At 37.0% G+C, this 25,748-nt stretch overlaps 1 protein-coding gene across 26 annotated transcripts in view; it reads right to left on the bottom strand.

Moving 5' to 3' along the window:
* The window catches only part of kcnma1 (potassium calcium-activated channel subfamily M alpha 1), a 657,167-nt gene that overhangs the window by 184,756 nt on the left and 446,663 nt on the right, over nt 1-25,748 (bottom strand). For all 26 annotated transcript variants that reach the window (XM_062977436.1, XM_062977437.1, XM_062977438.1 and 23 more), the window contains exons 10-13: nt 14,394-14,504; nt 12,269-12,374; nt 11,088-11,170; nt 2,483-2,552 (exon numbers count right to left, since the gene is read on the bottom strand). In XM_062977436.1, coding sequence (XP_062833506.1) covers nt 2,483-2,552; nt 11,088-11,170; nt 12,269-12,374; nt 14,394-14,504 — 370 coding nt within the window. The remainder of the gene's footprint in view (nt 1-2,482; nt 2,553-11,087; nt 11,171-12,268; nt 12,375-14,393; nt 14,505-25,748) is intronic.

The raw sequence follows: 25,748 nt of genomic DNA, 5'->3' as shown, positions 1-25,748 counted from the left end.
TCATCTCTGTCCAGATGCATGATTCCTTAGAATTTCCCAAGGGAAGCAGACCTAATCAGCTAATTGTTTGGCTGCGATTCTGGCGCTTCGGCGATTCGCCTCCCTAGCGCCTCTATCTTTATTATAATTGTCCTTTCGAGAAAACGGGGGAGAATTCTGCCCAAGGCTTGTTTGGGTAACTTCTTGAGGGCAAACATCCTGCAGGTGCAGGGGCTCCGTTTCTGGCTGAAACGGTGTAAATCCCATGTTTTCCTCTTCGTCTGCCACAATAGTACTAGGAACGGGACTACAAGGCCCATGAGACATCACACCACCGGACTTTGTTCTTGGATCACGTGATGTTAATGGTTTTAATTGTGTTTTAATTGTATGTTAAGTGTATTTGGAATGACTTCCTTTGTATTTTGTTTTAAACCAATTGAATTACTGCCACATTGTCAAGCTGCCCTGAGTCCCCTCCGAGGTGAGAAGGGCAGGGTAAAAGTAAAGTAAAGTAAATAAGTATTGATGGCTATGAGAAATGAAACTGCTAGTGCTGACCCTTGCCAAAGCGCAACCATGATCAGAAAACAGAGGAGGGATCCGAGATGGAAGGAGGCAACCCCTCCTTTCTAAATAACACTTTGGCCAGCATCAGCACTAGCAATAGTGTAGGACCATGAGCAGTCTTATACCCTGTGATTGCCACTATGATAGGGACAGGATGATAAGGGTGGCTGTCCAGCTTGGAAGCTAGCTATGCAGATACCCATCACCACCTGGACACTTGGAGGCTAACTGTCTGGACTCCCCCAGGCTGATTCAGAGTATTCCACTCCAGATCAGCCCCAGTATATGTAGATGTGCCCATAGAACACCAAAAATTCACTCAAGAATCATAACCATGTTCCTTCAGAATTTCCACTTTTTTGTATCAGGTCCCAATTTTCTGTATCAGGTTTTCACTCTGTAACTGCAGTAGCCTTTTGGGGCTGGATTTAGACTGCCATATAATTCTGAATCCAGACTATCTGCTTTGAACTATCAGTCCACACTATCATGTAATCCATTTCAAAGCAGATAATCTGCATTCAGAAAATGTATCATATGGCAGTGTGGATGGGACATGGGAGAACTATTTATCCCACTTAGGTCAGCACTGTATGTTGCTATCCAGACCATGACAGTGGTGAAAAGAGGGAGCGGAACAACTCTCTTCTCTCCCTATATGTCACATCTTAAAAAGTATATAAAGAGATGGAGAAATGTAGAAATACTAATGACTTGTGAACAGACTTTGTGCAACAAGAGCTGGTAAGGATGAGTTCTGTGTGTGGAACTTGAGTCAGCTTGGGTTTTGATTAGATCTGAATTGATGTGTTGAAATCAAAGTGACTAGATTGACAGAAAACGTGTGTGGACTTTATGTGCTGCATCTTAATTGTATGCAAATTAGATGCTAATATAAACTATATGCTCAGAGAAGTGAGACAATTGCGTTCCAATTGAAAATCAAGAATGGAAATGCACATTTCACCTGGTCAACACATATATTTGTGCCTCAAATATTAGACCTCTTTCTGGATATATTTCGACCTGTTAATTCCAAAAATGGAACCAGTTTCCCCCTATCAGCTCTAGTTTTTGAGATACAGAACATATGCCATATACTAATATTCATCTTATCACCTACAAAAATCATGATAACAATACCTAAGAAACTAGAGCTGGTGTGGTATATCCAATACCTCTTTCTAAATCAGCAACCTAAATAATCCCAATAAGAGGCCTAAAAACCAAGTCATATGCATAGTCATATATACTATGCATATATTTTACCACATATTCACACGTGACTATTTAAACTTCCCACACTACATAGAGGAATCAAAACTACTATAAGAAAAGAGAGTTTGTAATGGTCATCTATTAAAAGATTCAAGCGCTAACTACGTAATCCATTCTAGAAAGCCCTCCAAGGTTATTCAGTTCCTTCACCCTGAATTCACTTGGAGTCATCTGCATCATTCTGCAAAGTGTTAAGGAATTTTTTTCCACTAGACACGTAGTTGTAGCCTATAACTATTCTTCAAGAAGCTGAAAGGTTTTACTCTGTTAAGATGTTAGGCACATTCATAAATTACATCAGCGCAATTTAAGAAAGCCCCCAGTGGCGCAGCGGATTAAACCGCTTAGCTGCTGCTTCTGCCAACCTAGCAGTTTGAAAACATGCAAATGTGAGTAGATAAATAGGTATCGCTCCAACAGGAAGGTAATGGTGCTCTATGCAATCATGCTGGCCACATGTCTATGGACAATGATGGCTCTTCAGCTTAGAAATGGAGACGAGCACCAAACCCCAGAGTCAGCCACGGCTAGACTTAATGTCAGGGGAAAACCTTTACCTTTACATTAAGAAAAATTCTGCAAGAAATGTTATGATATTTTGAGAAGATTTTAAACAAAATTATAGGAGATGAGTGTCCTTCATGATGGTTCTTACCTTATTGTGATACTGCAGCATCTGGGTAATTATTCTTATTTTTGGATGATAATTCTTTATGGAAATTACTCTAAAAAGGAAAGAAAATAAACTATCATTTGTCATGATTTCACATTAATTTCATAAATGTGTCTTTGGCTTAGTTCAGTTCTCTAAAACTATCATATACTGAACTTCAAAAAAACTACCCTGGTTTCTCAAACAGAGCTTTAAGATATTAGTTAGAATTAATGCATTAACATTAAATTAACAAAAATTAAACTCATTAACGTTTGATAATTGGAAAAAAAATTACAAGGTTAATTAATTTGTGGCCTGATGTGTTAAACAGTTATTGTTTTTAATCAAACATGTATAATGACTCAAGTGGCCAATAACAATTCAAAGTGATCAGGACTATGAAGTATTTACATAATTCTGGTAATAGTTAATGATCAATATGAGGACTTGTAAAATTGTTGTGGAAAATATTAATGAGTAAAAGAACAACTTCCAATTTCTGTTATTCAACCATACTTAGAGATGTCCAAAACAGGAAGGCATGATTCACGCACTTCCTTCAAGCCATGATTATGAAACCAGAATTGGATTCAACATTTTCTGCGACCTATTGAGAAGCGCCCACATTAGGGCAGGTCAAGTCAGTATTTCAAGTTCAGAAGATTCTATAGAAATCAGAGTTCATAGAATCATAGTGTTGGAAGAGACCTCACGGGTCATCCAGTCCAACCCTCTGCCAAGAAACAGGAAAATCACACTCAAAGCACCCCTGACAGATGGCCATCCAGCCTCTGCTTAAAAGCCTCCAAAGAAGCCTCCAAATGAAAATTGATATTCTATGTGAAAGTTTCTAATTTACTATAGAACCTAGAACACTGGAACTGGAACAACTGTGCCCCTTATTAATTAGTTTCTACTGCTATGTTTATACCAACAATTCCAAGCTGTATTATCTACATCTGGGCTATACAATCCAGATTAAGCAAATGTGCAAGGTGGGGAGTATGCCATTCACAGTTTGGAGAGGAGAATCTCTTCTGGTTTGCCATCCCATGCCTTCTTGAGATTGCAAACCCGAATTTCCAGGGTTCCTGATCACACAGAAAGCCTTCGTGCATTGAAAGGATATTCTTATTCAAACCAGCTCTCAAAATGGTTTCCATTTGAGGGAGAATGATGATCAAATGGGACAGGGCCAGTGAACTTCATGTCTTGTATTTTGGCTTAATCTAAATTGTATAATGCCTGAGCAGGGATATTATTGTGATGAACATTTCTGGGCCTGCACAATCTTCCTAGGCCATTCACAGGTTTGCTTTTTTCTGCAGATAACCTTAATCACGTGATAGCCTTGCTTGTTGGTTATATTATCCCATTCATTCCAGGAGAAAAGAGAAGTGTGTACACACAAGCACTATTCCATTTAAGAATCAAGATGCTGGCATTTTCTCTCCCCAGATCCTCTAAATTACTAAGGAAAAAGCAGCCTGGGTCATTGTGACCTATCTGCAGTAACTCCTTTGTGATGATTTTATTTATTCATTTATTTATTTATTTACATGACCTATATAATAATAATAATAATAATAATAATAATAATAATAATAATAATAATAATAACAACAACAACAATAATAATAATTTTATTCTTATACCCCGCCCCATCTCCCTGAAGGGACTCGGGGCAGCTTACATGGGGCCATGCCCAGATACAACAATATAAAAGCAAGACAACAATAAAACAAGTTACACAGCAATAAAACATCAGCATCAATAACAACAATCATAAAAGATCACTATACAAAATAAGCATTAAAACAAGAATATAATACACAGCTCTGGGCCAAAGTGCAGAATGTGTCAAAGTCAGGGAGAGGTAGTTTCACAACTGACATACCCCTTTATCTCAGGTTTGGGATACAAAGAAACTTCCAACATTATGAAGAAGTTCCACTAAAAACACAATGAATCATGCACATTAAAATGTTTACTGAATAAATTATATTATTGAAAAACCAATGAAAACAATTTAAACACCAAAAATAACTAAAATACCTCAATACCATATTTTCAAATTTGTAACCTTAACAGAGAGATGGAGTCCTTCTACAAAGGCACAAAATGAAACTTGGAACTGGTATGAAAAAAAAGCCCCTCCTCTATCCCCAAGCTGTTTTACTCACCCAATGATGACAAAACAGGAAGTAAAGAGCATGGAGCTCTGGTACATGCATATTTTATTTCTTTGGGGAGGAAAATCAGGGTGCTGGGGGAGGGGGGCAGAAAGAGACTGCCATCCCACTTCCCCGAGTTGCCTGAGCATGCAAAGGCTGTTGGGATATAATTCTGGATCCTGCATAGGGATCAAAGATAGCTATCCCCACTGCCTCAACATGGGAAAAGGTCCAAATCCTGCTGCAGGCTTTGGTCCTTCCCCAGTGTTTTTTAACCCAAGTTAAAGCTGCATTAAGTGGCTTCTCCTGAGTTAAATCACATTGGCAAGTGTAGTGAACCTTACCTATTAGGCCGGGAATGAATCCTGGGTAACAGTGAGTGAGGCAGGCCTCCATTTTGTAGAGGAATGCCAGGCAGCCATCTTGAGTGTAGTTAGAAAGAGGGAGGAGCTTAGAGAGAGAATCCTAGGATTGGCCAGAACAAATGGGAGGAGCCAAGTCTTAGAGGGCAGAGAAAAAAAATGCTCCAAGACAGTTCGGTTTTGGGTTTTGGAGAGGAAAGTGCAGTTTGGAGTTTTGGTTGTGTGTGAGAGAACTGATAGCTGTGAAACTGACAGGATAGGTCAGGAAGTTTGGATCTCTTGGGGGAGATAATTCAAGAGATTGACTCTCACTACTGGGCTGGTTAATAGAAGGACTCTAGGTTAGAGTTAGTTAACAACCCAGGGGGCTATCTAGATTAGGTTAGTCGAACTCGTGACTATTCTCAGCAACTTTCAAAAGCCTCTACAGTATATCTTTCTATGAAGAAGCCTTTATAATAGTTCCAGCAATACAGCAATTAAATGCCATAGAAAAGCCTCATAGTAAACATCAGTTTGGGAGCCAGGGGGTGGAAACAGTGTGGGCAGGGAATGGGAGAAACTTATCTCAAGTACTTTTAACAACAAAAATCTTTAAAACATTTTAGGTTGGTGGCAGCTACTATTTTAAAAGAAAATCTAAAATCAAACTGTGTTCCCTTGCCTCTCACATACGTGTGCTTGAGTGTGTGAAGAGTGTAGAGTGAGGGTTGTCTGTTATAGCAAGCGTGCATTGTGTGAATATATGCAGATGAATGTGACTCTACGCTGCATTATTTGGCAGTGTAGATGCAGCTGCAGATGCTGATGGCCTACCTGCAGAGAACAATTTTAGTGGTCAGCAAAAGGACATTATAGAGAAGGATATCCTAAGTAGTCTAATGCAGAGAATGGCAATGATCTAAATGTATAGTAAAGCATAGACAGTGTCATCCAATTAGTTCAGCATCTAAGGGTTAGAATAAGGAAGATTCAATTTGCATCCCATCTTCATCCACAAAGGAGCAAATGCTACATTTTGTTGTGTTCATTGCCTTCAAGTCGATTTTGACCTAATAACACTATGAATAAAGATTTCCAGACAGCTGTGTGTGTGTGTGTGGTTTATTACAGTTGCATGGAATAACCAAGCAGAAACTTGACAAAATTGGCCGAACTGCTTATTCTAGCAAACAAAATGTTATTTCCAAAATCTTTCTCCCACTCTAATTCTCTTTTATAAACCTTTTTTTACTGAAGCATTTAATTACACATGTAGTTTTATTGATTCAAACTTGTCTGTTCAGAAAACACACAAGAGAATGCAGTTCACCTAATAAGAGTTTACTACCCCCATTTCTCCAGCTTTAATTAAACACATGGAATCTATTTTAAAAACTCACTAATCTGCATCTGGATTTCTCTTTAATCTATGTATATAATTTAAATTCAAAGTGAAAGTTCCTCCAGCAGAATAAAAATGTAGCTTTGAAAAAGGAATAAAGCACTTTGGGGGAGATTTTGCAACTTTTTTTTACAACACACAGCAACTGAGGTTTGTCTCCTGGTCAACCCCCAAGATTCTACCGTGCCCATGGTCCAAAGCCACATGCTAAGACAACAGCTTGATCTGGTGCTCAAAGATTTGTATTGGACTGATCCTTACTTGAGGCTGCTAGAACTGGCCAAAGTGAAACAGCCTAATCAGAAACATGAAAGCATTGTCAACGGTTCATGGTCACTAGAGATGTGAAGAATCCTCATTAATGTTTCTTGACAAAAAGAAAGAAAGAAAGTGTTTTGGTACTCAGTATTCACAATTAGGGGGAAAGAGAAAAGCTGACAGGTACTGTTCAGAAAACTTTTTGTTTCCCCAAAAATATATGTAGTGTTCTTTTCTCTCTCAGAAAACCCAGTGTTTTCGGAATAAAAAGAATGCTGTTTCATGGGAGACAGTGTATTTTGTACAAAATGCAACAAGTCAAATGGGAATATACGTTTTGTGATATATATCTGCCCTGAAAACCATACTTTTAGGGACAGAAATCACTATGTATGCATAAGTTGCATGTGTATCCATGTGCCTTCACGTTGTATTCAAGTTGTGACCTTATGAATTTCATATGGTTTTCTTAGACAAGGATTAACTAGAGGTTGTTTTACCAGTTTCTTCCCCTGAAATGTAGCCTACAGAATCTGGTATTGACAGTCTCCCATCCAAGTACTAACTAGGGTAGACCTCGGGCCCATCTATATTGACCAGGACAAGTGGAGGTGAATAATCTCTATAGTGGCTAAATGATTTATGCACCTGACCTATCTAAGCAGTTGGGCCAGTCTGAGGCAGAACCAACCAGAAATGTTTACATGGCCATCTCATAAGACTTCATCACACGCAATAAAATCAGTGTTTCTACATATTTAAGAAATCGCAACCCACTCTGCGCTTCATACAACACAAGCTTCAACTGTGGGGGGTGAAGCATTTTGCCATTTCTAAAGTATTGGTTTTTCCAAAGATTTCTGAGTCAATTGACAAGTAACTTATTAAAAAATTTCCCGTCTAGAGATGGGTCAAATGGTACATTTCCCAGTGTGATGTTAATCACTTTTGGCTGCTTTTGTTGGCCGCTTGTAAATAAAATGATGATGCTGTGTGTGGGAGAAATTGAGAGGCCCATTTCCCCAGAATGTCAATGCATAGGTTTGGGGAAAGGGTTAATTTAAAACCATTTCCTACACTCACCAATGCAAAGGCTCTGGGAAATATGAGGGTTAATTTAAAACAACTTCTTATGATCTGGGATGACTTAAAAAAAAGATTAAATAATCAAAATCCTGGAGGGAAAATGGGAGGAAATCTCAGTGAAACGACCCCAGGGAAAGTGCTGCCTTAAGAAATGTGCTTCTATTTCAGTTGAAGGGGTTTGAAGGCAGGGCTGCCTTAAAGGATGCCTGTTTTAAAAAGTATGCTGGTATCCTTGAAATTGAAGGAGTCATCACCTGCCATATGATGGGAATTAAATAGATGGTTAAATTAGAAGCTGGAGAAGGTGATCTTAAGTGTGATGGGAGTGAGTAAGTTCTTCATCTTCTTTAAATACAGAGACCCATGAAACTCTACTCTTTCCCCTGCTTTCCCTTATTTTCTCCAGCTCATTTTCCAGGGATGTGTGATGATATTCACCATTCCCCTGCCCCTGTTCTTCTTGTCACTCCTGTCAGTGGGCACGGCATGGCACTAGTGTTCGCTTGTTGCCTGGAGTGATACTAGTCAGAGTGATAATACAATAGAGAAGGGAGAGGAAGAGGCAAATAATGGCACATATTAAAAGTATCTGAGCTTGAGTATTAACCAGGACTATCTATGCCAAACTGGGGCAGTTGAGGTGAATTCAATGTCAAAAGTGAACCTGCATACTTCTAATCGTTTCTGAATAAATAGTTATCCTAGTCGCTTTAGAATAGATCCTGAGAAAACAGAATCCCAGGTAGCACATTCGAATAAATTAAACCATGATTAAACGCAACAATCAGCAACACTGCTGACAACCAACCTCTGTCATTTTTCACTGGGTTAATCCAAGTGGCCTTTGCCAGCCCCACCCCAAATTAACAAAGGGGACAGAGCAGCTGTGCTTACTCAATGTACTGGTCCCTAAAGAATCTCCCCACTCAAAATGGCACTCAGTATAATAGCAGAAGAATGAGCATCTAGGCGCAGTCTGCTCCCTTTAATTTAAATTGTTTCTCCCAGCTCTGACATCATTTTGTAGGATGTGCGTATTTGACAACCCAATAAAATTTGTTCAGAACACGGGCCAATTTGCTGTATTAGCTCATTTTTAATGGGTCTCTGACATTTTAGTTTTTTAAAAGGGCAGATTGGTCCCATTAAATTAGATCTGTAGGAGTATGATGCCAACAATAGGGAAACTTACCTTATTATACCCTTACATTTGTCATTTCTTTGCTACCTTTCTGCAACTGAGATTAATCATACCATTTTCTTTTTTCTTTTGTGAAAACTGAACACAATGCTCAGATTGGGAACTGTATCTTCCATTTAGATATTGGCTAAGTCTCAAATCCTTCTGTTTGGATTTCAGATAGGAACTGTCTACATATAGAAAACCCATTATAGATACCCACATCAGAATAGTTAAAACTGTATCTGTTGCTTTCACCATGCAAGGTGTGAAGTTATCTTTCCTGCCCTGGGTCATTCTAGATCTACAGGAATCAAACACCCAAAACTTTGACTGGGGCTAAATGGGCTAATGGGAATGAAGGTCAAACCAGGACCTATTTTGGCAAAGACTAGTGTAAAGCTTCTTTGCATATGGCTCCTGTAACAGAGACCTGCATACCCCAAGACTCATGTGCCGCACAAGACAATACATGTCATTGATGTAATATGTTAAACAATCTATTCACAAGTGTAAAGAAGTATGAATTTTAGTTTACAGATGCCATGTTTAATTGTGTGGTTATGTTTTAAAAAGGGTTAATATTTCAATTACTCAGCACTCAGAGTTGGTTGCCATGGAGAAGGGGGCGGAGCCAACTGGGTTAGCTGAAAAGAGAGCAGAATTTGGAGGGAAAGTCAGTCAGTGTATGTGGTCAGCGGACCACAGGGAAGTCTGATTCTCAGTTGGAGGATCAGGGTGGCTCAAATGTGGGATTTTGAGTCAATTCTAAAGTAAGTTTGGTGACTTATTTTAGGTAGTCTGTGCCATGATAAGGTACAGGGAGACTGATTCTGGTTGAGGGATCAGGGTGGCTCAAATGTTTGATTTTTGAGTCAATTTTAAAATAAGTTTGGTGACTTATTTTACAGTAGTCTGTTTCCAGATAAGGAACAGATAGTCTGTGTTTGTAATTCACAGGGTGAAAGCAGTATAGAAAGAAGTGGAGAAGGAAGTGACATTTTAGGAAGTTTGAATCATCTCATTCTGTTATTGCAATTGTTAAGGAAAGTGCCTCTAAGTGAGAATTGTAACTATTGTGCCTCAATAAACATGTTATTGTTCTTTTCCTTCAAACAACTCAGTCTCTGTCATAGATACACACATCAAGAATAAACAAGAAGAAAGAAGAAAAATAAAAGTCTCCTCTCTAAGTAGCTAGTGGCTATGTATTCCTATAGTGGTGGCAAGAATTGATGATCCCCTTTGTAATTTGGTGGCAGCATTATAAAACCTCTATAATTTGGTGGCAGCTTTTAAATAAAAACATCTTTAATCAGTGGTGGCAGCGGATATAGTTAAATATATAATAATTAATTAATTAAAAACAACCTCCATCTCCACATCTCCGCAATTGGTATAAGAGGTGGGATTTAAAAAGATTCCCCTCTGCCTGAGTTCTTTACAAATTGGTGGTAGCGGTGGGATCCAAAAGATTCCCCCCTGTCCAAGTTCTTCACAATTGGTGGCAGCGGTGGGATTTCAAAGGATTTCAAATTCCCCCCTGCCTGAAAGAACCTCAGACATTCTTAGCTCGTTACAACAAGAATATGTGGACAGACGTTTTCCCCTCCTGTTGTGGAAGCAACCATGAAGGTAGCTGCAATTGCACTAGTTAAGATATTTACAAGGGGAAAAGGTAACAAACTACTTGTTCATATGGCAATTGACGTATTTGGGATATGTACCCTGAGTAATGAAAACTTTGATTCTTGGGGAAGGCAACCTGTAAACCAGTAAGTAAAGAAGGAAACAACACTTTTAAACAGTTTTACTGAGCACAAAATTTGAGTAGTTCCCATTTTGCCCAATCCCATTTCTCTTTTTAAAAATCTTCCTAAAAACCAGAGGAAAGTGATGAATAGTATTAATGGTAATAATATTACAACACTTTTAACCTTTCATATTCTAAAGACTCAAGGGGTATTACAAACATGGGAAATTGGCACGTGTGGTAGCTTTCTCCTTGAGTCAGCCAGTAGAAGTCTTGCTACAAACATCGGGGGTGCAAAAAAAACATGTGGATCTTTCTATTCTTGAATACACCTTACTGAAACCCTTAAAGTGATGGTTTCTGACTGTGTAGAGTAAAGTTAAATATAAATTTTCTTCTCAACATTACCTCATAATATTGGAGGCATCCTCAGCATCTGGGTCAGCGCAGTATTTGTTGGCAAGGATTAGGCACGCGTCTGCTGACTCTATCTGGACACCAAAGGAGAAAACAAGCAGAGAGAGATAAGAAAAATGATCTTTTTTTAAAAAACAAAATTGGAACTTTGGAGAGAAATGAGAAAATATACAACTGCTAGATCAAATATCATACTGGAAATGCTTCAAATATGATGCTTCTATAGGCAATAAATGCAACTGCTAAAGATATGCATACTGCAAGAGAGGCTTGCACCCAAAACTTGCTCAAAAATAGAAGGTTCTGAAGTTTTTCTCAACAGGCACAGGAGATATAACACTACATGGGTGTGTTATACTAAAATCTCAAAGATGAAGCCTGTGATTCCATGGTGACAACATCCCAGACAGGCAAATGGTCCCAATGAGAGATAAATGTCCTAGATGTAGGCAGAAAGGCAACAATGGTGGCCCATCAGCTGAGTGGGATGGGGGGAAGAGACACTTTACAGTAACACTTTGGGTTGAGGAATGGCCATATTGCTTGGATCAGACATTGCTCCCATGTACTGGAGTACAATTCACAGTATTTCTCATTAGCTATCTTGGCTAGGGCAAATAACAGATGCAGTCCAACAATATTTGAGCATCTATATTTTACCCACGCATGACAAACATGTTGGGGATATGGATAGCAATTAATGCATGAAGTGGGCTAGGACTTCAGAATCATTCTGCAGACTAAGGTAGAAGATTCTGAACTATACCACTTTGAAATTATGGGGAAAAGCATATATTTTTAAAAATCCACAACTGAAACATTTCAAGTCTTGACATAGCTATAACCCTAGAGAGTTAACTTACTACATGAAGTGGGTTGCTACAATCTGAAAAATATCCATTTTACACTAGATAAAATTGTACTAACTTTCAGAGGATTCTATTTTGGCAGTCAGGTGAGAGTGTGTCTAGTGATTATTATGTGATCATTAGGGAATTTAGTCTAGTAGTCTAGCAATGGGGTTAAGGAATTTCTTATGGTGGAATCCCTTTCCTTACAGAACTGCACTGCTTTCCAATTGTCAACAGGAAAGGAGAATTACTTTTTAAATCTGTGCCATAATTATATCAATTATCAAAATGATATTTATAACAGAAAATAAGAGGTATTACCTTTACTCTAGCCAAGTCATGCGGATTGAGAACTGAACCCTGAAAAAATTCCACCTGAGTGAAGTGTCGTTTAAAAAGAGCTTCCAACTCAAGGTTAGGGGAGATACTAAATTGAGAAAGAAAAGACAGCACAAATACAGTAAAGTCAAATTGCAAACATTGTTAATGTTTAAAAAGCTATTTTCAAATAATTATAGAACCAGATTTGAGTGAACAATGTACCCAGGCCAATGCAGGGTAACTCAGGGTAAACTATTAATCCGGTTTACACCAGGGTAAAAAAAAACCCTGCAAAGATCCAGATCTTCCTTTGCAGGCACGAGAGCAGTAGGGACTTGTCTCCTGGGATCACCAAATGCAATCCCAGGAAGCATTCCCATAGCCATACTGTGCTCCCCAGGCTCAAGCAGCTCAGGGAGCTGGGATGGCATTGCCCAACCTCCTCCCCTTCCCCCTGTTTTGTGCTCAAAAGAAAAGGGAAACCTAATTACTGTTCCTGGAGGCTTCCCTGTTATTGCATAGTACTCTGTGAGGGGTTTGCCCACATGTGTGACCTCAAAATCCAATTTGTTTCATATTTTGGCCAATGTGGAAGGGACCCCAGACTGGGATAAGCTCTGCAGGATTTCAAGTAACCCTAAATTATCTTCCCTATCCTTTCAGGAGATTCCTAGAGCTTGCTAGTGGTCTTACATTCACTATTTAACAAAATATGAACCTGCTTAGTTTCCTGAATTCGACAAGATTGGTTATGTTCAAGATAATATGGTCATTTTACTTTTACGAGAATCAGAAATTGAAAAGAAAATATTTCCTGTGTAGAAAAAAAGAGTTATCTGCACACACAAAAACTATACACACGTCTCCAACTATGCATTTTCTGTGTGGAAATAGCATTTTTCTGCTCATAAAATAATATTTATACACAGATATATTATTTTCTGTACCCCCCCCCCCCCACACACAAAATGGTGTTTTATGTAAATGCTAGAATTGAACTGCAAAAATTTCCATCAGTCTTCTTCTTAAGATTTCTTGCCACCCAAAAAAAAATTGTGTTCAAATATTTTTCTTCCTTTTTAAAATATTCTTTACATCTCTATTAATCTTGCATGTACCACATTCATGCAAAGAGAATCTTTTTTTCACAGTGAGAGAGGTTTTAAACATAACACATCCACAGTCAAGCTCTCAGGATTATATTACACAAAAGGTTTTATTACACAAAATTCTGATTTCATTACAAGGTAAATATGCTAATGCTGTTAATGTATCACGTCTATTTAATTATTCAAGTGTATATTTTATTTTAGAGTTATCAACTCAGGAACAACCCCTAATGCTAAGTAGTGCCCAAATGACAACAGATATAAAACAGACTTTGTTCATGCTACTTGGATGTTGAAATATGTTTACCTGGCAGTAAGACAAGTCTGTTATAAAAAAGGACAGTCTATTTTAAAGTAAAGCAATAAAATGAGTATCCACAACCACATACAATCTAAGTAGGGCACCAACTACCTAAAATATTTTAAAAATAAGAAGAAAGAATGCAATGGCATACCAGTGTCCAATCATGTACTGACACTAGACTTGGTTGCCATTACAACTATTATGTGAAATGTCTGGATCTTCATTTGCCCATACCCCATGCCTAAGACTGTGTGGGTCACACATTCTGCCAGCTTTAGCTGCCCCATTATAAATGACAGAATCCAGACATTCTGTGCGCATATGAAAGACCTATCAGCTTTTGATAGCTCCACTGATTTTAATCTGATTTATTATCCCTTATATATACTTAGGAATAGAGCCTGAATCCCATATTGAACCCTGCCAGATTTTTCAAGGGATCTTTACAACTGTTTTTTTGAGACAACAAGGGGCATTTGGACATCCTGAGTGTTCATCAGAATTATTTGTAAAAAGAAGTTCAAATAGTTCCAAGATTAAATTTCCCCAAAGTCAAAAAAAGTTGCCTGGTACAACTAGGAAACTGTTAACAAAGAAACTGTCACTGTGCATGCATATACAACTCCTCCAATGTTTTTACAGCAGTTTTCTAGGTCCAGGCCCCTTATTTCTGTCTGTGATAAAATAGCATCATACTTTAGCATTTACTCACTTATGCAGAAAGACGATTTCTACGTTCACATCATCCCTGTCCTTGTGCAGGAAGTCCTTCAGGAAGTTGGACACACTTTCCAACGTTATGTGGCCACAGACAACAATGTGCCTGGGACAGAAAAAAGGACACAGTTAAATTTGTTGAACAAAAATCAGGAAGAAATGTAAGCTACCTTAGAAGTATAGGAGAAACATTATTTTATTGTGAAAAAGTAATGGAAAGAAAAGGGAAGAAAGAGCATCAGTCCTTTGATATGTCTCCAGTTCATTCCTAAAAAAAAGAAGGGAAAACACCAACATCACAGAATTCTGAGACCAAACTATTCCTGGTTCTTAATGTAGGAAAATATCATTGCAAGCAAATGGTCCAATAGTTATACATATACCATTGAGTCTTGGGTTTTTCATTTCAGTGTTATTTAAACTAGAGTTCCCTGTCACATCTGAAATGTCAGTTTATTAACCGCACCCATAAATTGGGGCCAAAACATTATTCAAACAATACTGATGCACTAAAACACTTGGGTGAAGTGAGGATAAGTGAGAAGAGGAAGAAGGATAAAAATCTAACATTATGATGAAAAAAATCAAGATCATTACGTTAAATCCAATATACTATTGACTTAGAAAATGGGATGTCTGTGAGTAAGGATCTGGATTCACGTTATTTTTCTATATATTGATGACTTATTTGGTATCAAAGTCATATGATTTAATTTTGCTGGGAATTTGTAGTTTGGATTAGAAACTTTGATAATGCTGAAGATTTTAAGCACACCAAGGTGCTTCTCTACCATGGTCAAAATCATAACTGATTTCCACACAACTATAACAATCAACTGAATCAATGGGAACTTGATAATCAATACTTAACTTAGTTCTATTAATTCAATGAACCTACTCTAGCTGGAACTAGCAACTGGATTTAGGCCAAATGTAGCTTTAATTAAGGAAACTGTTTATGGATTACAGGCAAACAAATATAAGTATTCTAGAAGAAGCAAAGACCACAACCACTGAAACTATGATTCTCCACCATCAACTACACTGGACTGGCCATGTTGTCCAAATGTCTGATCTTCAGAAGTTCTGTTGGCATTGAGACAACACTTGCTACTCCCTTTGCCTCACTGCCAACAGAACCTCTGAAGATGCTAGCCACAGATGTTAGGAAGAATACTGCTGGAACATACAGCCCAAAAAAACTCACAGCAACCCATTATCACATACATAATTTTACTATGTAACTGAAACATGTTTTTTGATTTGGGGTATTGTAGAACATTCTTAATGTGATTTAATAGAATGCAATCATGTAGATTTTCACTTAACTAACTTAACACAACTCAGAATACAGTCAACATATCTTAATTATAACAGCTAAGTAAATCCTTCCTTTCCTTTTTTGTTTCTCTTCATATGCACATGTAATATTTAGCAATGCAACCCACTTCTGTATTGGTAGCTCCATTCCTAAACTGTATATAATGAACAGTTTCTATATGCCTGCATGTAGATGTCCCATGGTTCTAAATGAGGGAAATGAGCGAAAGAATATCAGTGTCAAAAATAGTGGGTCAGAATGAGAATTTGGAAAGTTATTGTCGAAGACTTGGAAAGTTAGTTTTAAAAATAATTAGTAATAGTTATAGTTCCCTCTTAAAATACTCATAAATAGCTACCCTGTTTCCCTGAAAATAAGACAGTGTCTTATATTAATTTTTGCTCCCAAAGATGCGCTAGGTCATATTTTCAGGGGATGTCTTATTTTTCCATGAAGAAGAATTCACATTATTGATCCAAAAAAGAACATTTATTATATACTATTCAGTAGTTGTTATCACAAACCAGCATGACCAGACAAAATGTGAATCCTATCAAGAATTTCTTGTTACTACCATTATTTCCATGTACAACAATCTATGGTATGTACATTTATCGATCCTGCATGCTCTGGTGTTCTGATCGGCGGACTCGTTTCCAAACAAAAAATTTGCTAGGTCTTACTTTCGGGGGAGGCCTTCTATTTAGCAATTCAGCAAAATCTCTAATAGGTCTTATTTTCAGGAGATGTCTTATTTTTGGGGAAACAGGCTAGTAAACTTCATAATTACATATCCTTAAAAACAACTATCAGTGACTTTTGAAAGATTTCATGTTGAATCTAACTCCTTTACTGAATCAGCCCATTACTATAAAAGTAATTAAAAGGTAGTGTGCTCTCCAAAAGTATAGAGTTACAACCAAAATGCAATGCAATTGCATCCTCTTATTAGAAAAGGGGAATTATTTACAAGTAATCAATTATTTCAAAATCATTACTTTCAAATTCTGCGTAAAGTAAGCACACATTATCATAGTTGTTATATATCTGGAAACATTGTAAATTGTATTTAAACTTAAGGGTTTTTTTTAATGGTAGTCCAATTTTGATGTCTGTTTCAGTGGAATACATCGTCTTCATGACAAAAATGTTTAGAACTTCAGCTCCCAGAATTCCTGAGCATTGGACAAGCTGGCTAGGGTTTCTGAAAGTCGGATTCTGAAACACCTGGTGGGCTGGCCACATATCTGACACATCAGCTCTAGAAGCAGGTAACACAATGGAAATATAACAAATATAACAAATGGCTAGCCAACTACACCACCCTACCAATTGTCGCAGAATTTGGCACTTATGCTTTTTCATCAGGTTCAAACTATGGCCTCTTAACTTAGTGGACAACTGTATATGTAAACAGCTTCCAAAGGTTTTACAGTCCTAAATGGACCTTTGGTTTCATGATGAAAGTAACAGAAGGAATCTCAGCTGAAGTCCTTTTTTTGGTAGACAATGACACCAAGCTGTTCAATATTCTGATCTCATGGAGAGTCACCAAACATATTCCTTTGGTATGCGATATTGTACCCTTTTCACTGGCATCTGAGATGACAGCAGGTGGCAGATAATAAGCAAAGCACTTTCAAAGGCAGCATTTAGACCATCCAGGTCACTCCTACTTGGTAATTGTTCTGAACACATTCCAACAAATGTGGGGGAATCATTCACTGGAAGCAATGAGGGACAGATAGAAAGCAATCACCATCCATGTAATTTACCACTGAGGCCATTCTAAGTGTCTGCTATTGCTTCATAATTTGGTGCTTGACTAAGAATGTGAAAAATAATTGCAGGGGTCTTGTTGTTAGAAGGATAATGATGCAGAACAATGGTTAAATCAATAACGAGCACAAAGGCATTATTAAAATCATCCCCCAACACAGCTATATGTGCAGCGGTCATTAGTGACTATAAAATCCTACCATTCTATAAATACAGCACATCTTACATTACATTGCTTTCTTTAATGAACCAGAAAGTGTTTAAGTATGTAGATCTTTTATTATTTTTTTAAACAAATGCAAGGTGTCTATCTATATGCTTTAATGCACGGTTTTTATTGTCAACTTTCAGAATGCACTGCCTTCACTGATTTTATCTGATGCAAATAATAGGTTATATTTTAAGGAGAGATTGCAAGACCTGGCCAGGGGGTTGGGGGGGGGGAGAGAGAGAGAGAGAGAGAGAGAGAGGGGGGGGAGAGAGAGATTTAAAGACACCGAGGAAAATTACAAAGTTGGAGATATGGTAGAAATTCGTCAGAAAGGGAAGGAGTATGGCAAGACAAGAACAGGATGCCAAAGGGGAACCAACCATATTAAATATAAAAATAGAGTTGTCTATATCACAAATCAGAATAGGAGAACATGGCCTAGACCAAGATTTCCTTTATGAAGCTGCAGATATCATGTGAAGAAAAGGACAGAGGTAATCTACAATTCCTTCATGTTGAGATCAACACTATGTTTCTTCCTAGGGGAAATCCCTTCTACAATAGGACTCTCACCTATGCAGGGAAAATTGTTCCTCTCCAAATAATCACATCCTAGTATGATTATCACTCACTCTTTCCAACCAGCCTTTCACAATAGCCTCTGGAGCTACGCATTGAAAGAAATGGCTCATTTGTCATAAGAAATATGAGACGAATAATAAATAAATAAGAATAAATAGGGTGATACTTCTCTTAAGAATATTTACCATTTTGCATTTTTAAATTGTATTTGCTTTGACAGAAAAAAATAGCAATCTATTATTACATGTGGAAGTTGCAATGATAATTCCAATTTGGGAAATGGAACATCATTCCATGACTTGGATCAAAGATCAAACTAAAAGTATATAAACAGAAGAAACTACTATATTTGTATTTTCTGTCAGTCCAATACTGTCTTGACTAGCAGTGTCCTGTAGGCCTCCAAGAGGGTCTTTAGCCTTTTTAGCAGGATATGCCCATAATTCAATCTGTGACTTTTTTTCATGCAAAGTATGTGCTCTAACATTGAGTTGTGGTTCTTCATCTATGATATAGATAATGTACAATGATAGTACATTGGTTGATGGAGCAATATAATAATAATAATAATAATAATAATAATAATAATAATAATAATAATAATAATAAACTTTATTTATACCCCGCCACCATCTCCCCAATGGGGACTTGGGGCGGCTTACATGGGGCCATGACTAGGAACTTCTAGATTTAAAAAAGACTCAAATCCTTAATAAATATAGACACAAACAGACAACAACTTCAAATACACAAAGAGTTTATGACCAGACCTAAAAAAACCCACAAAACTTTTACTGGTATATAATGCTCAGTCTCATTCTGATCATTGTTATAACAAGCTTATAATCATGAAGACTAAAGATATATATCTCTATTTTATCCTCACCAAATAATTTCCACTGTTTTCTCCCTCATAGCTAGAGAAAAATGACTATTTCTACATAACGTTCACTCAGTATTTGCATATCATTACTAATGGCATTACTTTTCTGTGGTGGTGAGATTGAATGTTCCTGTGAGACAAGAAACAATGCTGATGGTAGCAGTTCTGCTAGTAGGATCTCCTATATCAGACAGGCTTTTGCTAAGAACCCAGATTAAATGTGCTAAACATATTGTCCTGGTAAAGAACCATAGTTAAAAACTTGTTCATGACAAACCCTTTTCTATACCTTTTACTATGAAAATTATAATGAGACATATAATTGGAAGCAGAAGGTGAAGAAACTCCATTCTCTCTACAAAACAAGAATAAGAGCAATACTGTGGCACAGACGATGAACTACTAACATGAAAATTAGAATAAAACTAAAGAACACTAAACCAACATCATAACATCAACACAAACATAAAGGACTTCCCCATAGAACAGTGTTTCTCAACCTGTGGGTCAGGACCTCTGGGGGGTCGCAAGGGGGGATTCAGAGGGGTTGCCAAAGACCATCAGAAAACATATATTTCTGATGGTCTTAGAAACCCAACTCTCTCCAGTATTTTCTGTTGGTCATGGGGGTTCTGTGTGGGGAGTTTGGCCCAATTCTATTGTTGATGGGGCTCTTTGATTGTAGGTGAACTATAAATCCCAGCAACTACAATTCTCTAATGACAAAATCAATCCCCCTCAACCCCACCAGATATCAAGTATTTGTGCCAAATTTGGTCCAGTGAATGAAAATACATCCTGCATATCAGATATTTACATTTACGATTGATAACAGAAGCAAAATTACAGTTATGAAGTAGCAACAAAAAAAATGGTTGGGAGTCACCACAACATGAGGAACTGTATTAAGGGGTCGTGGCATTAGGAAGGTTGAGAACCACTGCCATAGAATTTAAAGATAATTTGCATTATTAATCCTATTGACCAGGAACCAAAAGAACTAAGAACTGAAGCCAGACACATTGATTTTGTAGATCAGGAAAAAAATCTGTTAAAGACATTTGATTGTCCTTATTTGAAATCTATACCCACAACAAGATGCTAATGTCAGGACAGAATATGGAGAAATAATGGTTTTTAATTCGTAAGCAAATTGAGCAAGCTTGCATTTTAACATTCTGTTGGTTTAACTTTATTGAAGATGTTTAAAGATTAGTTAAATTTTATCTACTCCATGTACTGACCACCTGCTACAGGTATGGTGATGCCTCCCGACTATGGTAGATGTGTAGCTTTTGAATCTCAGGTGCTCCTTCATGTGATCCGAGGTCCAGAGAGGATTAACTACTGCTCCTCACACTAAGTTTGACATACATCTTGCATGTGTTATGTGGCCTGGTGATAGAATCAAGTGACTAGATTTGCAAATTCAGTTACCATCTGCAAATCTAGCAACCACCACAGAAAATATCTCTGTGGATTATTCCCTTGGATGATCCAAAAGACAAACTTACAGGATGAACTGCTGAGGTGCACAAGTGAAGACCTATGACAGACACTATTGTGCTGTTGACATTAGTGTTTTCAGAAGCTTATAGAACAATGTATCTATTACAAGCTGAGCTGCTGATGTGCCTAGGGTCAGAACTTTGCCAAAACCTCTGAATTTTTCCACTATGATGAGAACAATGAACCAATTCTTGGCTCATTGCTGGAATGACATTTGCTAGCCCGTCAGCACTAACTCATTTCAAAATATGGTCCCAGTTAAAATTCATTGCTGACAGACAATAATTGGCCTATCCTTTTTATTTTAATAAGAAAGGCCTGCACAGAGATGGCAACAGGAAATCTTTAAAAGAAATATTCATTTATACCATCTAGCAGGTCCTCTGTTTATTCTCAGACATCTTCCTATGTGTTTGCTAATTCTCAGACAGCAACCCTTTTCAATGACTACACTATAACACCAAATCCCAATGAGAAAATAAAATATAATAACGTGAAACTCAAAATCTGGTCAATTGGCTACAACATCACTACTTACTTGCACTGTTTCTTTTTCTTTCACACACAGTTTCTTCTTGCTCTTTCAAACCTGTTTCCTGCAGCACAACCATACAATTTTCTCTCAGAGAGGTTCTATGTATGCTAGCGAATCTGCAATAATATCTCCACATGGCTATGCCATCACTGTGTTGACTATGCCTTTCCCATTTGCTCCTCTTTTGCCAAAAGTAAATGTTGACAGGTAAACTGCATTTTACACAGCAAGAATCTATTGGTCTCCGTATGTCACTTGGCAAAATTCAAAATGTGCACAAAGCAGGTCAATTCTGCCATTAGAGAACTTACTTTCCCACCTGCCTCCATTCTCCAGGTGTCCTCCCATTTCCAATTCATATATTCCATCTTAGCTTATCTTTTAATCAGCACAACCTCTTGTCCTTGGTGAAAACCTATGTTGTTAGCATTTCCTTGTCTTTACTTCCACATTTCACTACCTCGGCCTTTATCCTATCATTCAGCCCCACAATCCACACACAATTTTCTCACAATCCTTCTCACTACTTTATTTGACCTTATCGGTTGATTATCCTTCTAGCCTTTCACATTTAATTATTAAGATGTAGATCATAGCAAGTATACCAACCCGCAACACATTTTTAATATTTCAGAGAGGTACAGCAAGCTATTTATTTATTCAATGATGGCAGAATAAAAATAAATACAGAAGCATTAAGTCACCTTCAAGTTACATTAAAATGATGTTTAAAAAGGAAGTTCCTTTTTTACCAAAAATCACAGAATTCCCTAGTCATTTAATGCAGTGTGGAAGAGTATTTAAAAGTAACATATCTAAGTTCTGATAAAAGCTACACACACCAATGTTTTCTGTCTCTGAATGTCATCAAGGATGGGGTTTGGCAAAATTATGGAATAAGAGGCTTCTTGAGTTGAAGGACCAAAAAGTTCTGTGTCTTCTTGTAGACACTTTCAGAAAGTGTAAGAAAATGTAAACCTTATCAAAACTTATATTAATGTTTGAGGATGTGTCAGAAGGCAACTGGTCTTCATTCAAGTAGCCAGGTCCCAAGCTGGATATAGCTATACAAATATGAAAATGTATAGGCCGAGTTTTTAGCAATTGTACACTATTCTAAATGACTCAGCAAATATTTAAATTGTAGGCTATGATTATAATTTTGAATTGTGATGCAACAATTCTAAGTTACATAACACATGTTGGACTTAATACAGGCTCTAAGGTAGAATTTGGTAAGTCAACATCATGTAAATTTCATTTAGTCATTGCATATCTTCAGGCTTATATAAGTTTATATACTTTTTGATATCTTGTCTTAATTCTTCTGGTTTCTTTGATTTTTTAAAAAATTATTTATCCTACTACTGTTTATGGACACAGACACATGCACACTAGCACATAATTTTATAATTGTCATTAGCAACCCTAAGAGCTTCTTACCTAAAGGCCAATATTTAAAAGATATAATAATTAATTAAAATTAAATAATAATATCATTGTTTTATATTCACACTGGATGCTAAAGAAGAAATGGAAGACACTTTTTACAACATCTGGAAAATGAAGGTAAAGAGTAAGACCTGTCTCTCTTTTGCTGATATTTGTACTATGCTAAAGATTAATGGTGCTTACTATTCTTCATGAACATTTGTTGAACTGTAAGAAAAAAATTAACTGGTTCTAGTCTGTCACCTCAGATTGAAAATAACTATTTTCCTCCTGTAAGGATAAATGAAATTTATCCCACAGATATGATCAAAATCAGTTTGTTTGCATGCCTTATGATTATCATTAGGTACATTATTTTAGAAACCACGCAAAGCCCATATTGTTTCAATCATCTGATCTGAAGATTTACAGGTCCCCCTGTCTTGAGCCAAATTTTAAGTCTAAGTGTTTCATATTTCAGCTTCTTTTTGGAAAACAGAGAGAGAAAAGAAAGACCAAAATAACATTAGCGGAGCTGACAAAGCTTGAGAAGTTTGGAATCATGTATTAGCTTTAGGAGCTAACACTGTTCATGCCTCAAAAATTCAGAGCCATTTTGAAAAGTTGTCATGTATTAATTTAAAAAATATAAGTGTTACATGCCATTTTATATTAATTTTACATTAATGTATGTTACTTAGCTTTCAAAAAATACTTAAAATAGCAATATAGGTGAAACTTCTTCAAAATGATCCCCAATTGACCATGTTACATGGAAAAAATGATATCCACTTCAATATTTCATAAATGGAATTTTATTATGCTCAAGTTGCTGGGAGAAAAGTAATGTTACAGATAATGTTGCTTGTTATGCATTCGTTCAAATCTCAGAAAAGAATTAGCTAGCATTGGGTAGCTCCTGCATTCTTCCCAATTCAGATTAAAATACAAGCTAGAGAATTTAAGTAATTTCAACACTGTGGGCTCTTGGAAAAAAATCTGTTCCACAAAAACGTACACTGCCAAAAATGTACCAGTACCAGATGGCACCACGTCTCTCCTCTTTTCTTCTCATCTGAAGGTGGAACATGGTTGCTGTCCTGGGATTGTAGATACAATTTCAAAAGACTGAAAGTAAGTTTCAGGAGACTAGGAATTCAGTGGGTAAAATAGGAGGTGAACTAGAAATAATGTTGTATTAGCTTTGAAGTAAACTGTAGCGTTGTGCAATCGAAAAAACGTTTCAAAAGTCATTACAAAATTAGGGGTGCTAGCATTTCATTTCTGAAGTGTTTCTAAAGTATTGTTAGTGAAAATTTCATAACTTTAATGAAAGTAACGAAATTTTATTACTTTTCCGCTATAGTAATTGCACAAATGGGGAGACTTCAGGGGCTCCTTTCTCCCTCATTTTCATGGCTATTGGGGTGAAATTTGCTACAATGGTAGAATACATTTATCACTGTTAGCCCATCTAATTTCAGAAAGTTTCAATTATTCATATATTTTTGGGAATTTTCAAAGTTTTAATAAACAACATTTTTAAAAGAAAACCGGAAGAGCTATTTCCTTGAATTTTCTACACAATGATACAAGATAACAGGAGATCATTCCTCAACTTTCAGAAATATTCATACATCTACTAATTTTAAGAAAAATATTTTGACAAAACTTTTTTTAAAAAAAGCTACAACAGCTGTCTCCTTGAATGTCTTTCATATTAACCAATAGAACTTCTATTTTGGGATTTCTTCCCAGCCCAGAGATTTACTTCCTGGAAGTATCATTCAGTTCTCCTCTTTGCAGATTCAATAACTTATTGGAACTCTGGCTGGCTGCTACTACAGAAGGACAAATCTTTCCTTTATCTGGATTAGGGCTTTCCGATGCTGATGCATTCTGGGAAATGTAATTTAGGACAGGGGCTTTTGAATACTCTATCATAAGGCTCCTTGCCTTCCCAAACTACATTTTCCAGAATTCTGTGCTTTCTCAGTTTCTTTCCTAGTGAACTCTGCTTTCTCCCTGATGCTTCCCTCTCCTAATGGTGAAAGGCCATTAATTTAAAAAGGAATGGCAGCCTTTTTGGCTTTCTTTGCTTGCTTGCATTGATAATAAAAATGACTTTGGGAGGCTTTCGAGAATTACAAAATTCAAATGAAAAGTATTGGGTAAGTTTCGATTCTTAAGTTTTTGGCTCCGGCCATGCCCACGTGTCAGATATCATGTCGTAAGTACAAATTTAACAAATTTGATCTGACTTACGACAACTAATGAAAAAATTGCACACCCCTAGTAAATCACCAAAATCACCAAAAATTTGGTCTTTGTTGTTGAATATGAGAATAATATAAGCAAAGACTTATATCCCTAGTAATATTTATTTATTTATTTACTTATAGAGACAAAAACAATCTCTATTTCATGTTAACTTTTATTACATCTTATTGCAGTTCCTTAACACTAAACAATCAATTTGTTTATTTTTAATAGCCTTCCTGCCCTTTATTATACTTTATAACAGGTATGGGCAAACTAAGGCCCAGGGTCCGGATGCGGCCTTCTGGAAGCTTACCTCAGACCCTTTTCATTTTCCCTGTCCTCTTGCCATAAGGACATGGTGGCCTGCCACATCCTAATGTGGAACACCCTCCCTAGCAACATTCGACAAGCCCTGACTCTTCTGGGCTTTAGAAAAGCTTTGAAGACATGGTTGTGTGCTCAAGCATTTAATGAATAAACATTTGAGTTGACATGGTCTGAATCAAGGTTTACGCATGAGGTTCTGGATGAATGGATTCAATTATATATATGTTTTTAAATTTTATAATGTTTTTTAATAGTGTTATTAATTGATTTGTGTGTATTGTTTTGATTTTAATTATTGTGTTTTGGGCATTACATTTTTGCCGACCTCTGTAGGCCGCCTTGAGTCCCCTCGGGTGAGAAAGGCGGGGTAAAAATGCTGTAAATAAATAAATAAAAAATGGATGAGGGAGGAAGGCACATAGAAGCTGAGAGCCCAATGTAGCCATATTTTGGGTAACCATTTCTTGAAGCCCAGGGTTTTTCAAAAAAATACTATTTTAATTGGATCAC

Source organism: Anolis carolinensis, chromosome 3, assembly GCF_035594765.1.
Source record: "Anolis carolinensis isolate JA03-04 chromosome 3, rAnoCar3.1.pri, whole genome shotgun sequence".
Classification (NCBI taxonomy): Eukaryota; Metazoa; Chordata; class Lepidosauria; order Squamata; family Dactyloidae; genus Anolis; species Anolis carolinensis.
Note: the sequence above shows the minus strand (reverse complement) of the source record. Positions and strands in the feature narration are given on the sequence as shown.